General features: G+C 36.7%; 1 protein-coding gene across 3 annotated transcripts in view; it reads left to right on the forward strand.

Moving 5' to 3' along the window:
- The window catches only part of GRAMD2B (GRAM domain containing 2B), a 113899-nt gene that overhangs the window by 11854 nt on the left and 83266 nt on the right, over positions 1-18779 (forward strand). For 2 of the 3 annotated variants that reach the window (XM_039848580.1, XM_039848581.1), the window contains exon 1: positions 9445-9689. The exons of the other annotated variant lie outside the window; for it this stretch is intronic. In XM_039848580.1, the coding sequence (XP_039704514.1) occupies positions 9460-9689 (230 nt within the window). In that variant the 5' untranslated portion in view covers positions 9445-9459. Of the gene's footprint in view, positions 1-9444; positions 9690-18779 lie in introns of those variants that run through there. 3 annotated transcript variants of the gene reach the window in all.

The following is an 18779-nucleotide window of genomic DNA, read 5'->3' on the forward strand; positions in this document are numbered from 1 at the left end:
CCTACTCTAGTTGTTTATCTTTGATCACCTGGTCTTCATTTTCATTTTTATACATAAAAATGAAAGTTGTGGTAAAGGCCAGGAGTGCCTTGAGCAGAGGCCATGTCTAAATGGTGAAGTAGTCAAATGGGTCAGCTCTGTGCTGATGTAGATTGCTGCAGGGCAGCCAACTGCCATTCATCTTAAAAATAAAGCAATCTGACAAAATTCACATTTGCTTTCAGTGATTATGTGCAAATCAGAACCTTATTCCTGTTCAAACATAAAGTCCAAAAAATAACTACTAGCAAATTTTGAAAGGTTCAGTATAGGCAATTCCTATTAAGAAGTGAAATTCAAGGGGCAAGCCATAGCTAAATCCTGCCCTCTAACAGTCTTAGGTTCCCTCTCCCACGAACATCTATAGCTTAAAACTTGAATGCCCCAAGGGAGGGCATGAGCACTACACTTTTCTATCATTCCCTGCTGGTTTCTCTCCCCATCTTGTAGTTTTACATACCTTTCTGGACCTTGAAGGCACTTGAATTTGTGACCCCTGCGCTAGACTTTCTGCAATTTCATCTTTAACACAATTTTTTATGATAAGGAATTAACATCTTACATAAGAGTTGCATCAATACTGTTTCCACTACTTCAGAGCTACTTCCCATGGATTGGTAGTTGCTGCCTAAATGAAATAACTATATCACCAGATGATTGCAGTAATGAGCCAACTCATCTCCTCCTGCTTCCTTAAAGCATCGTCCACATGGCCATCAAACTAATCTTTCATCATTTTATTCCCATTACCGACAAGATAAAGCTTAAACTACCCACTAGCATTCAGGGTCCTTCATAATTCAGACTCCATCTAAATGATCAAACTTATTCTCCTACTTCACCAAGACAACCTCTCCACTTTCATGCGCACACCTGACCCATGTCTATTTATTTGCTCATGAGCCCTACTCCCTTCCCTTTCTGCCTTTCCAAAGTCTCATTACTCAGGGCTAAACTCATACTCCATTAGGCTTTTCTAAAGCATCTCAGTCTCAGATGATGGGGCCTCCTTTTAAATATAAATGATCAGGGTGAGGTCAGAAGAACGGTGGAGTGAGAGATGACCCTAGATCTCTCCCCATGAAATAACAATAAGCTAAACATCTAAAACTCAACAAAAAATGCCCAACTTGCACACCAGCACATCTGAGAGTGGGATCTGCACATAACAGCTACCACAGGTCAGAACCTCAAGTGTCAGCTGGTGGACTGAGAGAAACAAAGAAGCTGCCTCTCACAGCCGGAGCTCCCTGCAGGAGGAGGGAGAGGAGAGAAGGTGCAGTAAGTTCCTTGAACAGTCCTGCCTGAGAGAGCTATTTGCTCCACACAGCCAGTGGCAGGGCCCAGTCATCAGGGCAGAAAGCAGAGAAGTGGGGATGGCAGAGCAGCACGGAAGGCAGAGAAACAACAGTTGATTTTTACTAGCTGAGGTAGCAAAACCAAGGCTGAGCTGCAGCCCCCATCCCCTAACCCAGAGGGCACCTCCCCCATATCCTCCAAGAACAAACATGGCGGAGCCTCAAGTGAATCTAAGCAAACATTACCGAAACTGTCACTAACACTGACAGCGACCGAGACTGCGGAGAGCGAGTGTGATTAAATATCTACAAGGAAAAAAAAGTCATTATTAAGGCTCTATATAAAGAAGGGATCCAAGAGGCTTAGATGCCACCTACTGAAAACCAAAAGAAAAGCACCTTCTTTGCAACATGCTAAAGAGAGACCTTTATATAATAAATCTTTCTGGGGAAAAAAGCAGAATACACTTCCATTAATGCCCAGGAAGAGAAATAGTCCACTAAACACCATGAACAACCAAGGTGACAAGGCATCCCAGAAAGAAAGAGAAAAATCTCCAGAAAATAAGCTTAAAGACATAGAAATATGCGACTTAAATGACAGAGAATGCAGGATTTTACTTCTGAAAAAACTCAGTGAGAACCGAAATAATTCATATCAACAATTTCAGGAATTGAAAAAACAAATAGATGAGCAGAATGAGTTCTTTAGCAAGGAGATTGAAACCCTCAAAAAGAGCACAATAGATTTTCTTGAGATAAATAATACACTGCAAGAGTTGGAAAATGAAATAGCAAGCTTGGGAAATAGAGTTGACCACATGGAGGAAATGATCAGTGATATCGAAGACAGAAATCTAGAAATAAATCAGAAGGAAGAAGAGAGGAACCGAAGAATAAAAAATAATGAAAGAGAAATACAAGAAGTAGCTGAAACCATCAGGAGAGGAAACATAAAAATAATGGGCATTATTGAAGGTGAGGGAAAGGAGCAGGGACTAGAAACCATTTTCAGACAAACAGTTGACGAGAATTTCCCAAATCTAAGGAATGAGCTGGAGCCTGGAATTCAAGAATTCAACAGAAAACCCAATTATCTCAACCCAAAAAGGCCTTCACCAAGATACACTGTATTAAAGTTATCAAAAATCAACGACAAGGACAGAATTCTCCGGGCAGCCAGGGAGAAGAAAACGGTAACTTATAAAGAAAAACCCATTAGTTTATCTTTGGACTTCTGAGCACAAACCTTACAAGCCAGAAAGGAATGGAATCAAATATTTAAAATATTAAATGAAAGGAACTACCAGCCTAGAATAATATATCCAGCTAAGCTCTCCTTTAGGTACGAAAGAGAAATTAAGATCTTTCCAGACATACAAAAATTGAAGGAATTCTCCACTACGAGGCCTGTACTACAGGAAATACTGAAAGGAGTCAGCTCACCTAAAACAAAATGACAAAAAAAATACATAATTAGAGGTATATGACTATCAGGCAAATAGAAGCAGAGGACTGCAACCCTTACTAGTAACAGGGCATTATAAGCTTAAACAATAAGAAGAGACTTGCTATAGCAAGATAGTAATGAACATTCAGCATACATAGTGATAAATTGAAACAACAATAACTGAAAAGCAGAGGATTCAAAGATCCAGATTCGCAAAGGGGAATGGAGATAAGGCACATGCAGAAGAAAATGGATGACTGTATGTGTGTGTGTATATATATATATATATATATATATATATATATATATATATATATATATATATATATATATATATATATAGATATATATATAGATATATATATCCTTTACATATTCGTAATGGTAACCACACGCCAAAGATTCAGAACTGAAGTATATAACATAAAACAAGAAGGACCAAAGGTAAAACCCACAAAACCCAACCAAAATAAAAAAAATTTAAAAAAAAAGACGCACACGGACAAGGAAGCAGTGGAAACATCGAGCTATCAGAAAGCAAAAGATAAAATGGCTATAAGAAGACTTCATATTTCAATACTCACCCTAAAGGTAATGGACTGAACTCACCTATAAAAGGCACAGAATTGCAGATTAGATCAAAAAACAAAACCTAGTCAGATGCTGCCTCCAGGAGACACATCTCAATTCCAAAGACAAATACAGACTCAAAGTGAAAGGGTGGAAAATGATATTTCAAGCAAATGGCATTCGAAGAAAAGTGGGAGTAGCAGTACTAATGTCGGACGAAATAGACTTCAAAATAAAAAGGATAAAGAAAGATACTGAGGGACACTTCATAATGATAAAAGGAATCATGCACCAAGAAGACATAACACTTATTAATATCTATGCTCCCAATCAGGGAGCCCCGAAATATATAAAGCAATTACTAACCGAACTAAAGAGAGAAACAGACCAAAACACTATCGTAGTAGGGGACCTAAATACCCCACTGTCAGATATAGACAGATCATCCTAACAGAAAATCAATAAGGAAATAACATCCTTAAATGACACATTAGACCAACTGGACATAATTGACATTTACATAGCCTTTCATCCCAAAACAGCTGCTTATACATTCTTCTCTAGTGCTCATGGAACATTGTCAAGAATCGACCACATACTGGGACACATATAACAGGGTGTCCTCAACAAATATAAAAGGGTTGAAATCATACCAACCATATTCTCTGATCTTAATGCTTTGAAACTAGAGATCAACTGTAAAAAGAAAGTGGGAACAATGACAAATATATGGAGATTAAACAACATGCTACTGAAGAATAACTGGGTCAGAGAAGAAATAAAAAAGAGAGATCAAGAGATACATAGAAACAAATGATACTGACAGTATAACATCAAAACTTTTGGGACATGGCAAAAGTAGTCATAAGAGGAAAGTTCATATCATTACAGGCCTATCTCAAAAAACAAGAATGAATAAACAACCTAATGCTTCATCTTAAAAAACTAGAAAAGGAAGAACAAATGAAGCCTAAAGTCAGCAGAAGGAAAGAAATCATCAAAATTAGAGCAGAATTAAATGAAATTGAAAACAGAAAAACAGTAGAAAAATAAATGCAACAAAGAGCTGGTTCTTTGAGAAGGTTAATAAAATTGACAAACCCCTGGCACAACTCACTAAAGAAAAAAGAGAAAGGACACAAATAAACAAAATCAGGGATGAAAGAGGGGAAATTACAACTGACATCGCAGAAATACAAAGGATGATACAACAACACTATGAAAAATATATAACACCAAATTTAATAACCTAGAAGAAACAGACAAGTACTTAGAAAGATACAATCTTCCTAGATGGAATCAAGAAGAACTAGAAAATCTAAATCGACGGATCAGCAGTATGGAAATTAAAACAATCATCCAAAACCTACCAAAAAGTAAAAGTCCAGGACCAGATGGCTTCACCAGTGAACTCTACCAGAAGAAGATTTAATACCTATTCTCAAACTCTTCTAAAAAATAGAAGAGAAGGCAATACTTCCCAACTCATTTTATGAGGTCAATGTTACCCTGATACCAAAACTTGGTAAAGATAACACAAAAAAGGAAAACTACAGACCAATATCTCTCATGAAAACAGATGCGAAAATCCTAAATATGATACTAGCAAATCAAATACAGCAACATATTAAAAAGATTATACACCACATTCAAGTGGACTTCATCCCAAGGCCACAGGGATGGTTCAACATACGCAAATCGATTAATGTGATACACCACATAAACAAATTAAAAAATAAGAATCATATGATCATATCAACAGATGCACAAAAAGCCTTCGACAAGATACAGCATCTAGTTATGATCAAAGCACTTAACAAAATTGGTATAGAAGGAAAGTACCTTAACATAATAAAGGCCGTATACGACAAACCCTCAGCCAACATAATGGTGAAAAACTAAAACCCTTTCCTCTAAGATCAGGAACAAGACAAGGCTGTCCACTATCACCATTGTTATTCAATATATCATTGGAGGTCCTAGCAAGTGCAATCAGGCAAGAGAAAGATATAAAAGACGCCCGAATAGGAAGTGAAGAAGTTAAACTGTCACCGTTTGCAGATGGCATGATTCTCTATATAGAAAACCCTAAAGACTCCACAAGAACACTAGTGGAAACAATAAGCAAATACAGTAAAGTTTCTGGATACAAAGTCAATGTTAAAAAATCCATAGTGTTCCTATATTCTAATAATGAAGTGTCAGAAATAGAAGTGGAAAAAAATAATTCCTTTCACAATTGCACCAAAAAGAATAAAATACTTAGGAATAAATCTAACGAATAATGTGAAGGACCTATATAATGAAAACTATAAGATCCTATTAAAAGAAATTGAAGAAGATACAAAGAAATGGAAAGATATTCTGTGTTCTTGGATTGAAAGAATCAACATAGTTAAAATGACCTTATTACTTAAAGCATTATATAGATTTAATGCATCCCCATCAAAATCCCATTAGCATTTTGTAAAGAAATAGAACAAAAAATCATCAAATTTGTATGGAAGCACAAAAGACCCCGAATCGCCAAAGCCATCCTGAGAAAAAAGAACGAGGCTGGAGGCATCACTCAGCTGACTTTAGATTATACTACAAAGCAACAATAATCAAAACAACATGGTATGGCAGAAAAACACACACAGACCAGTAGAACAGCATCAAGAGTCCGGAAGTAAACCCATGTTTATATGGGCAAATAATTTTCAACAAAAGAGCCAAAAACATACAGTGGAGAAAGGAAAGTTTCTTCAGTAAATGGTGCTGGGAAAACTGGAAAGCCACTTGCAAAAGAATGAAACTAGACGGTTGTTCATCATCACATACCAAAATTAACTCAAAATGGATTAAGGACCTGAATATAAGACCTGAAACAATAAAATGCATAGAAGAAAACATAAGAACTAAGCTCAAGGACCTTGGACTTAAAGATGATTTTATGAATTTGTCCTCAAAGGCAAGGGAAGTAAAAGCAAAAATAAATGAATGGGACCTCATCAAACTAAAAAGCTTCTGCACAGCAAAAGAAACCATCAATAAGGTAAAGAGACAACCATCCAAATGGGAAAATATATTTGCAAGCAACGCCTCTGATAAGGGGCTAATATTAAAAATATACAAAGAACTCATACAACTCAATAACAATAACAAAAAAATCCAGTTAAAAAATGGGCAGAGGACTTGAACAGACACTTCTCCCAAGAAGACACAAATGACCAACAAGCATATGAAAGAATGCTCAACATTGCCAGCTATTAGAGAAATTCAAATCGAAACCACAATGAAGATACCATCTCACACCTGTTAGAATAGCTATAGTCAACAGGACAACAAATTTTGGAGAGGATGCAGAGAAAAAGGAACCCTCATACACTGCTGGTGGGACTGCAAATTGGTACAGCCACTATGGAAAACAGTATTAGGTTCCTCAAAAAACTAAGAATTGCTCTACCATAGGATCCAGCAATCCCTCTACTGGGTACTTACCCCAAGATTTGAAAACTCATATCCAAAAAAATATTTGCACACTGATGTTCATAGCAGAATTATTCACCGTGGCCAAGACATGAAAACAAAAAAAGTGTCCTACAATAGGTGACTGGATAAAGAAGCTGTGGTATATATATATATACAATGGAATATTATTCAGCCATAAGAAGAAATGAAATATTGCTATTTGTGACAACAGGGATAGACCTTGAGATAATCATGCTAAGCAAAATAAGCCAGACAGAAAAAGTTGAAAACCACATGATATAACTTATATGTGGGATATAGATCTAAAAGCAACAAACAGTACAAACAGAGACTCATGGACATGGACAATGGACTAGTGATTACCAGATGGTGGGGGGTGGGGGGAAGGTAGATGGGGTCAAAGGGGTCAAATATGTGGTAACAGAAAGAAATCTAATTATGGGTGGTGAACACGCAGTGCAATATATATATGCCTTACTGTTGAATTGTACACTTTGAAACTTACTGGATTTCATTAACCAATGTCATCATTTTAAAAAATAAATTAATTAAAATTTTTTAAAAAATAAAAAAATAAATGTAAATGATCAATAAACATTTGTTGAATGAACGAGTGAATTCTGGCACGACCGCATTCTTATAACCACTTAATTATGACCAACTCACTTAGCCTCACTTAGAGCTTCATCATCTGTAAAAATGTGGTTTTGGCAAGGATTAAATGAGATGTTATCATGAAATTATCAAGCAGAGTTGCTACATAGACTCAAAAGATATTAGATATACAGAGACTCAAGAAATACTAGCTTGATTTACTGTCTTCCTCCTTCTTTTATTGCCGGTTAACTTTTCAGTTGTTTATATAGTCTCTTCCTAACTACATTATTGGAGCAGGGATCTATTTCTTAAAATTTTTATGTATCATTCACTGCAGCTAGTATGGAGTCTTGCCAATAAAATATTCTTGATTGAGTGTCTATTAAGAAAGCCTCTCTATTGAAAAGTATATCCAGAGACTGGCTGCTGACACTGGAATTTCCTCGTTTACATTTTGTTCTAAGCTAAGCATTGCCCCCAGTTAAAATCCAACCCGTCCTAGGAGATAGTTCAATATTAGTTTCATTGATTATTAATATCTGACCTGATTAGACTTTTTTGTTTACAAGGAGCAAAAACTGCCTTGCAGGTTGTTTCTTTTATATGAGGTACAGTGATGAGTTTGTTTAATCCAAGACTTTATTATAACTTACTTAATGTCTTTCCAACATAATTGCAACAGAAGTAAGGAGGAAGAGAGAAATACAGATATTGCACTATCGAGGAAAGACAAGGAGGGAAGCTGAGTGCAGTGCGCCATCAAAATTATAGAAGGATAGTGATGGGAACGAGGGTGACCACCTGTCACGGTTTACTCAGCACTGAGAGGTTCCTAAAATGTGGAGCATTCAGTGTGAAGAGCAGGAAAATCCCAGACAAACTGGGAAGAACTGGTTACCCTACCAGGCACCAGTGAAATCCCACCAAAAGACACACTTTGTCTCATTTTAAAGGGAGCTTAGAGTCCACCGCACACAGAGCAGCACAAACCTGTCCCCAGCTGCTTATGGGCTGGCTGGAGCAAAGTGCCAAACAGGCCAAGGCTAAAGGATTGATTTCCCAGGAAACTGCTCTCTTCCATAATCAGAATCTGTATCCATCACTGAAGCCAGTCATTCTCCAATGTCACTAACTAATCACAAAAGGAACAAGGAGAGAGCGAGCATAGCTACTTTGGACCACACCCTTCACTGCTGCTAGCAACATTGGTGGAGGGACACTGATGTTTTCCTTGTGCGTGAACATGAAGTCATTGAAGAACGACACACAAAGGGATTCATTTTCTGAACTTTCTCCCTAAATAGGTTCTAAATAACAAGAACAATAATATATAGCATATTTGCAAATTTCCACAGCATGTTCTCCTATAAGATTACATCCTAATACTAATCCTGTGAGATAGGCATGGCAGATACCAAAGTCAGCAGGGTTGGGGTCACCCACGGTTATTCAACCAGCAAGCAACAGTGATGGCGCTGGAACCCTCACTTCCTGGTGTTTTTCATTTGTTTGCCTTAGCTGTAGTTGTTCTGATACAGGTTACAGCCTCCTGTGATGCAGCAAAATACATATCATTCCGGTTCCCTACTTTGTACGTATTATTTCCATAAAAAAAAACAAAACTCTTCAGGTCCCAAGGACCAAGCCTTACGACTCCTGTGTTTCTTGCCAAACGTGGCACGCAGGTGGGCTGGTTATTTCCTGTATGTGCACAGGCATAAAGTACATCCACATTCTTCACCCTGTTGGTTAGGCTCAGGGGATTAGAAAAAGTATCTCTGCTTTTAATGTTTAGATACTGCCAGTCTCTGCATGTCATTGTTTTAACTCTACTTTTCTATAGACTTTTCTGCCTAAATCCAGAATTGTGTGATGTTCATGTTAGTATACTGAAAGTTGAGTTTCCTTTAGAGCAGATGCGGGTAAGATGAAAACCACCCTCTGTCATATTTACATGTTACTCATTAACTAACTTCAAAAAAAAATAGCCTCAGCTAGATTAGGAGTCTTGTGAAGAAAGAGCTTCCTGTAATGCGGGAACTGAGCAAAACTAAAACGCAGATTTTCACATTATTGGGAAGAGTCAGGAATGAGCTCTTGACCTTATTTCTTGACCTGGCGATCGACAAGTACACAATGGTGAAGAAGAGGCTATCTTCTAGTGACATGGTGTTCCGGTTTGAGACTCCAGGCAGCCCAAGGAAGATCTACACGGAGGCCTCGCACAGCTCCACCAACAGCCCCGGCTCAGTGTTTCTCAGGTGGGTGCATTCCGTTTGTTTTCCAGGTGGCTTCTGCTACCTGACAGGTATTCCTTAAAGAGCTCTTCCTCCTTCACTGAGGTAGCAATGCGCCAAAAGGAAAGAGAAAGCACAGCCTAGGCCTCTGGGCCAGTGGATTGGAAGGGGGTACATTACAAGGGGTGCGATCTGCTGAGCAAATAGAACTTTACCACTATTAAGGGAAAATAATTTTAATGCCTTCTTTAGGACTTTTTAGCACTGGATAACTGGCCAGCCATATAGTTTCCCAATTCTTGACTCACTCTCAACACTACTCTGATAATTACATATTTTTAATGAAAATTAATTTATTGACTCCTTATTCATTTTGTCTCATAATAATTCTCTAGCGACTTATAAAAGGTAGAAATCAAATGCAAGGAAAAATCAATTACCAGAAAAAGTTTCTTATCCAACTTTGATGTGAACTTTAATGTACCTTTCATGTAAACTTCTCAAGTGGAATGGCCTCCGCACCTGAAGTTTTCTGTTACATAGCACCATATCCAAGAAATTGTTCATTTGTTTTATTTTTTAATCATTTCATATCATTTACACAAGAAAAGTACTCAAAACTCAAGCTTTTAAAAATTAAATAGAAAACGAAGGAATTTGTTTTAATGGCAGTCATGTAACAGAACGTCAGGTTATGAATACAAATTAAATATGTTTTTTAAGTTTTAGAGACCAAGTGTCTGAATTTATGCAAAATGTTGCTTAATATATTTATTTTAAAGTTAGCCTAGGCTGTTCTATCCATCATTAAAACAAATTTACGTAACTTGCACTATGGTTGTTTGAGCAAGACTTTACCTTTTCTTTGACTGAAAATGTAAAATTCTTGCATTGGTCCCATATTTTGCTGAACTTCAAGTTTTTCTCGAATCACTTTGTCTGGTTAATCCACCTTTTTTGTAGATTGTAATGTAAATTATTCTTGGAGCTCAAGCACTAACCAAAAAAATAAAATTAAAATGTATAAATGAATTAACTGATTAATTAATTACACAAAGTGCAATTTCAATAAATATAATACATATGACTAAATAAGTATACATAAATAAATAGAATAAAAGTAAAATAAAAACCTGCATCAACCTAAATTCAAGCCTCTTTCAAAAAGATCCCAGACCTATTTCACTAGCATATTTAAATATTCAACATCAAATATCTATATTAATATCTATAAGTGTTTTTAATATGTATTAGAACCAACCTAAAAACACTGCATATCATCAAACAGTTGGGCACTGGAAGATTTTTATTCTAGTTGAAAGATCAGTTTAATGTATTGCATATAAAATCATTGAAAATAATTTGTAGAAGCATTCCGGCACTTGTTGATTAATTATTTGAAGTCAAAAACAAGACCATGTAAACACTTTCCTTTACCTTCTAAATATTAAAAATACATGGGGCTGTTGTGGTATCCCATTATCTTTTCTGTGTACTAGAGCTAGTAAAATACACTCTCAGATTAACTACTTCAAATAGGCACAGAAATAATTTATGCAATTTTTTTTTATTCAATCATTCAATTCAACAAAGATGATTGAGTAACTATTACATGCCAGCTTATGTGGAAGGCGCAGGGAATACAGACAGAAACAAGCTGGACCTTATTAGTTTAATGTTGAAGACAGGCAAAAAAAATTATGAATGCATACATACATACCTAAATCCAATATTAATGTATGTTACTATAGGAAACAAATACAGGGCTGAGTAGAGAATAAAAGGGGAAAACTAATTTGGGTGTAGTGGCAAGAAAAGGACTCTCTAAAGAAGTGATATTTAGGCCAACTTAGAGGATGGAAAAAAGCCAACTATGGAATGATTGGGAAGGAGCATGTTGCCTTTAGATGGGTAAGATCTTGTGTCTTGAGGAACCTGGAGAGAGTGGTACCCAATGGAATAGGAGCGAAAAGCTGAGGTTGAAGATGTTTAGAATTCTACTAGTGATGGAAAGTCACTGGAGGATTTAGAATAGGGAAGTATCATGATGTGATGTTCCCTTCAGAAGGGCATTCTGGCTGCCCTCTGGATTCTTTCCAGTTTTTTACTCATTCAAGCAACACTACACCTCATGCACGTCTCTCAGGTACGTACCTAGGAGAGGAATTGCTGGGTCATAGATTATGAATATGATTAACTTTAGTCGTTATGTCAAATTGCGATCCAAAGTTCTCTGCCATTTATGCCACTACCAGCAGTTATTCCACTGCCTCAGCAACAATGGTGTTGTCCGACTTTTTAATTTTTCCCAGTCTGGGAAGTATGAACTGGAATCTCGAGGTGGTTTCAATGTGCATTTCCCTTCTTAATACAGGAGGAGCATCTTCTCAACATCTATATTGGTCCTTTTCATTTCGTCTTCTGTAAAATGCCTGCTGATAGACTTATGACCTTTAGGGGCAGGAGAGTGGGGAAAGGGATTACTATCTTTTTCTTATTTTTCTTATTTAAAATACTCCAGATACTGACCTTTAGCTATATGTGTCGCAAATATTTATTCCAGCATATGGCTTGTCTGTTCACATTCTCTATCATGTCTGAGTTCTTATTTTTACTTTTTCAATTTATTAGTTATTTTCTTAATGACTTGTACTTTCTGTGACTTGTTTTAAGATATTCTTCCCTACACTGAGGACATAAGAAAGTTCTTATGTACTTTTACTAAAACTATGTTTTCTTTTTAAACCAGGATACTATAAAGAATTTGGAATTTATTTTTGTTTCTAATTTTTAATTTTAATTTTTAAATGGATAATGAATTATTTCACAATACTTATTGAAGTCTTTCTTTTCCTTATTAATCTGCAATGCCAACTCTGTCGTACATTGCTGTCTTCATGACTAACACTTTATAATAAAAGTTTTGTTATCAGATAAGACAAAATTCCTTACCTAGTTCAGAAATGACTGGCTACTCTTGACCCTTGGCTCTTCCATTTAAATTTTAAAATCGGCTTACAAAATAAAGATTTTGTAATTGTATTCAATCTATTGCTCAATTTGAGAAAATTTGACATTTTATGATGTTAAATATACCTATTCATGCACATGGTATGCCCTCCATTTATATAGGTCTTCTTTAATATAAAGTTGATAAAATTTGGGATATTCTACACAAAGATCTTACACATCGTTTGTTAGATTTATTCTTACGTACTTCACAACTTTGTTGCTATTAGAAATATATTTTAATTACATTTTCTTTTGTTAATGTTGTATAGAAATGTAATTAAAATTCTGAATTGATCTTATATTCAAGATCCTTGCTAAATCTTTTGATTAATTTGAATAATTAATCTGTAGATTAGGAATTAATTAATTAGGAAATAATTAATCTGTAATTAGGAAATCTATGATATTTCCTTTGTAGACTATTATTTGAAATTAAAAAAAAAATTTTGTTTTTACTTTTCCAATCATTACTCCTTTTAAATCTTTTTAATTTATTACACAAGCAAGGAATTCCATTGCACTGTTGAGTATAAGTAGTAATTCCAGTCATTCTTGTTTTGTTCCTGATTTTTAAGGGAATGCTTTTAACATTTCAGATTTTATCAGCCTTTCTTAGGTTAAAAAGTTCTCTTCTAACTAAAATTTTATAAGAGGTTGTTGGAACTATTTGTTTTTGTTTTCGTTTTTCTTTTTGAGGTTGTTAGAACTATTGAGTGCTTTCCTGATCTCCTCTGAAATAATCCAAATTTGAAAATCTTTGACATGCACAATGAGCACAGTATCTCAACACTCAAAATTTGCAAGAAATTATTATTTCCTGAAACATACAGAACATTGAGCAGTCATGAAAAACACGAATTGCTGTAAGCTTTAGAAGTAAATTGGAAAAGGCTCTGGTGAATTAATAGTTCCATAAATCGGTCATTCAGCAAACAAAAATCAGGAATTTCTATTGAAATACCTAGTTGGATTTTGGAGAATTATTATGCAAACTAGTCATTAGATCTATTACTTTTAATGAACTTTTTCCCCAAATATTTCTTTTTAGAGTCGCAGTCTATTTCAATTTTAGGCAAAGGTGAAAGTTGCACAGTGGCACTAATGTGAAGAATGGGGAGCTATGGGCTTTGGGGACACAAACGAGGTTCAAGATAGCAACTAAAGAAGTGAAAGGTAAAGCAGCCCTAAGCTGGAATATGAGACCAGGGTGGGACCAGCCCAGGCCTGCTCAGAATCCTTCTGTGCTCTGCTTTGGGAACCACTCCAGGCTAGAGGCAACAATGACCTCCTCCAAGGCAGCCTGCAGTCACACTCACATGTCTCTACTTAGTGGTTCCAGTGACTCTGCTTCTACCCCTCTAATTTCCAGCTGCCACCAGTGAGTGAAAAAAGAAATGTTTGCTCTTCCTCTCTTCCACTTTCTCCACCCAAGACCACTTCTTTCTTTTTCTTAGCCAAACCTACTTCTCCTATTAGAGAAAGGACAGGAGCATTATTTGATACCTGAAGACCAAGAACACAGTAGATGTCATACCATGACCCATTTCACTAAGTCCAATGGCCTCAGCTCCTGTTCACGAGAGTTGTAGAAATAAAGGTGATATTTGGAAGCTGGAGGGAGGTTGAATTCTAAGAAATGGGCTTCCTCCTTCAGGAATGAAGAGGTTGCAGTCAAAGACAGCAGTACTGACTTAAAGATATATATATTCATATTAGTGTCGTGAGTTTGGGGTGAATATTTCAGTGAATGGAGTAAATCTACTCTTAGTGGGTAAGGTTGTCTTTCAAGATGCACCTCCTGAAAGGTCTGGATAACATCTGGGGAGACTTCTCAGTGGCCAGCTACTTCCACTCCTCAGAACCAGAAGCCTTTTCTTAATTGTCAATACCATCTCATCCGAACCACTTATCAGAATGCACTGCCATCAGGGGTCTATTTATTATAAAGCCAATAAAGCTTAAGCTTCCACCCTCACTTTTATAGGCCCCTCCCAAGGCCATGGAAAAGTCCCTGGTAAGTTCTGCACATAGTCATACATTTTAATAAACTTTTCAGACAAGATTTTAACTGAAATTATGATTGCTATCTCTCTCTACTTGCTTTCCCTCTGTCACAGTTTCTCTCCAGTCCGGTAGCCAAGAACATTTTTGACATTCTGAACTAAGTAGAAGTTGTTTGGAGATACACTGAGTTTGGGATTAGTGGAAGATATTTATGTGATTTACCATCATTTCTATGTGCACATGAGTTATTGCTGGTCATCCTGGCTTCCAGGAATACTCCCAGTACCCAATGAGCCAATTCACCCTACTAGGTGAATTGCATAGAAGTGCAGGGCCAGAGATGGAGTCATGATATAAACGAGTCCTGCAGGTGCCATGCTTCAGAAGTATATGTGCAATGGAAGAGAAACAAGATTGGAAATGTATGGAGCTAAAAGCCAGTCTCTGGCAAATTCTTTCGATCATCAGATATGTGCATTGTAAGTGGTGCACTCCATTCGCTTTAATGCAAATAGAAACATAAGTTCTGTCTTGTTAGGACTATATACCCAATAATGCAGCTGATATAATTATAAGACACCAATATTTTTATGTTAATTGTACAATTTATCAGAATTCTTTTGTTTATGGGGCACAAAACTATGGTAATGCTAAAAACAGCCATTGCCTCTGTGCGTGTAACATAGCAAATCACATCTTAGCACAACAGTACCAAGAATGGGTTTAAATCTAAAAGAAAATGTCTATTCTATCAATAAAAAAGTAAATTTTTTTCTTAAAAACATAATTTAATAACCTACGCTTTAATCTTTGACTCATTTCTTAACTGAAGTTTTAAAACCTCATGGAAATATATTTTGGATGAGTTCAAACACTATTTAAGAGAACAGATAAAAAAAAGTCAATCAGGTTCAATCGGCCTCTCTCTCTCTCTCCCTCCCTCTCCCCCTCCTTCAGTGTTTAATGAAAAATAAGCAAGTGTAATTGAACTGGATATTCAATAAGTTGCCTCCATGTGTAACTACATGGAGCTACATGAGGGCGAATTTGGAAGCCCTGCCAATAAGTACATGAGTAACAAATGAGTGTTTCTATATAACCCAGCAGTAATAATAATAATAATCTCTTCTATTTCCACACTCACTTACTCATGGGAATGTTTTACAGACATGACCTTATAAACCTAGGTGACTTTTCACTGTGGTAGATGGATTACGGTGGTTATTCTCTACACTGCCTAGATGAGGAAAGCAAGTAACCAAAAAGGAAAAAAAATTTTTGTTGCTATAGGGCAAAATTAAGCCAACAAAATTAGGTCAGGAGGTGAATACACAGCCAGAGACACAACCGAAATAGCATTACCCAAATTTATTGACCAATTTATTCACCTGGCTTGACTTCAAATTATTTGGGTTATTTCCAAAAATCAAATCTATCTTCAAGGGTCATTTAATTCAGTTTCTTCATCTCACCCAGGGGGATTTTTACAACCCCAGAGAGGTCACTGGTTTCAGAAGAAGGCAAGTTACTCTGCTTGAAAGAGCAAGGTTAAGGAGTCCTACCTGAGACTCTCAATTCTATCCTGATTCATTATGTGATTCTGTAGGTTTCATTTAAATTTATCTATTAAAAGGCAAGGGTATTTGTCCTATGTACTTTTGAGAAATGGTGAAATAACAAGTATGATGGGTAATTTCATTTAATAAAGAATAGAGAATTCTTTCTAGAATCTGTATAAGGATGTTCTGTGTATAGGGAGGGCTGCCTGGTGTCATTTGGTTTCATCACTTATTAGCTACGCAATCTCTCTGTGCTTTACTTTCCTCAGTTGTAAAATGGGCATAATTATTGAATTGTTGAGAGTATTAAATGAGATAACATATAAAGTGCTTGGCACACAGCAAATGCTCTAATGCTCGCTGTGGTTATTATAAGGCAATGGGAGAGATCCATAGAGGAATAATGGTATGTTCACTTACCACCCAGAGCTCTTAGAGCCTAGGCATACATCCTTCCCTCTCTATCTCCAGCAGCTAGCACACAGAAGAAACTCTATGATGTAAAGAGACGCTTGGGGAGTGAATAAATGGCTGAAGATCCAGCTCCTGCTTCTAAGAGCTCCAGTCTCTGTTGGTGACAGACACACCCAGGCTCCTATTACAGAAGGGAGGCAAAGTGCATGCACTTTAAAGATTAAAACATTAACCTAACTCTTCAAACTGTAATTTCCCACAGCATGTTTCCTGTCAATCCCCATGTTGTAATACTTAGATCTAGAACTAAAAAGTGTATTTCAAATACTTAGTGGAACAAAATAAACTTCGCCTAACCTGAAAAAGTAACAGCTGCCAGGATGATACTGGAAAAAAAAGCAACCTACTATTTTTTCCCCTCCAATAGATTCATAGGGGCAGAACAATGTGCCATGAACAAGTCTTATTCCAAGCCCGCTCCTGCTGAAGGGGAAAGAAACCTGGGAGCAGGAATGGTGAAGTTGTACACATATGTTCATTTATCTCACAGAGTTGTCCTTTGGACTCTGAGGGGGACTCTCTGTGACCTGGTCGGCTTTCAGGGTCCCATTTCCTCCCCTCATCATGCCCCAGAAAGATCACACTCCAGCCATGCACACTAGTTCCAGCCTTTGTACCGTCTTCTCTCCCTACAACACTCTGGCAGAGTAAATTCTGAGCTGTCCCGCAGAACAAGACTGAGTATCACTGCCCTCGGAAAGCCTGCCTTGGCACGAATCTCCCTTCCTCTGTGCTCACGCTATACCTTTTACTTCCATCGCAGCATTTAGCACACATTAAATTACATGTGTTGTTACATTTGCCTTTGTTCCTCACTCTGCTGCTTTTTGTTTCTAATCTATCACTCAGCACAGCTCTTGGCACAAAGTACACAGTGATAAATGTTAGATGGACAAATGGTGGTGGGTGATAGATAAATAAAGAGCTTGCCTGAGTTGACAAGCAAGGCTGTCCCTTACTGGGTGATGTCAACCTCACCCCAGGAAGGCTGAAGCTCAACAGAACAGTCAGGGCTCTTAAGTCAGGAATCTGCTCAGTTTGGGGAGAACAGCTAAAAGCAAAGTCAAATGATATCTCAAACCTACTGACTCATGGGACATAAACTTTTCACAATGATTTATTATGAGATCTGAACTGATATTTATTATGAGGTCTGAAGTGATTTATTATGAGATCTGAACTGATATTTGCCTCACTGTGGTCCTATATGTTTTATTCTCTATTTGCAATAGAGAAAAGAGAGGAGGAAAAAATTATACAACTTAAAAGGCTACAAGGAGCACTATAGGCTGAACTTTCTGTTTCCATAAATTTAAGTATAAACTTAATTTTCATGTAATTTCACATAGAATTAAGTTTAAAAATAAACTTACTATAAAATTCAATTAAACTAAATATGAAATAAGAATATAATTTAATAAAACATCGATTTTTAATTTAATAAACAATGCCTCACACACGCCACAGACTTTCATATCTTCATCCCTCTATGCTTGTTTTCTCTCTACCCAGAATAATGTTTCCCTCAAACAATATTTAATCAACAGCATTTTGACATTTTTGCAATATCCTGTTGGTTAAACAGGTCAACCTGGGTTGCTCAGTGTGGAAGGGGACAACATAAGGGTGAGATCACATGGGGCCATCTTGGAACCTGGCCACCACCATAGCTGTGGGTGACACCAAAATTACTATATATTTCTAATCTGAAAGGTGGTAGGTATGTGGTGAAAGGGCGGCAGCCTTAGAGTTACTCTGACCTGTATTTGAATAACAACTCCAGCACTTACTGTGTCACCTTAGTCTAGTTATCTAATCTTTCTAAACTCCAGTCTTCTCATTTGTAAGATGGGCAAATCACACCTACCTTTTAGGACAGTTGTGAAGATTAAGTATAAATAACACATGGTGGCTGACAAGTAGGAGTACTCCAGAATTGCCAACTATTATTATAGTTACAAGGTAGATGAAGCGTTACTACAGAAACACCGTCAAAAGTCATAATCTATACAACCCTGTGTCAAACTGTAGGGATTTTTTTTTCCTATTTGTTTTATTATACAAA

Source organism: Pteropus medius, unplaced genomic scaffold (assembly GCF_902729225.1).
Source record: "Pteropus medius unplaced genomic scaffold, Ma_sr-lr_union100, whole genome shotgun sequence".
NCBI classification, from domain to species: Eukaryota; Metazoa; Chordata; class Mammalia; order Chiroptera; family Pteropodidae; genus Pteropus; species Pteropus medius.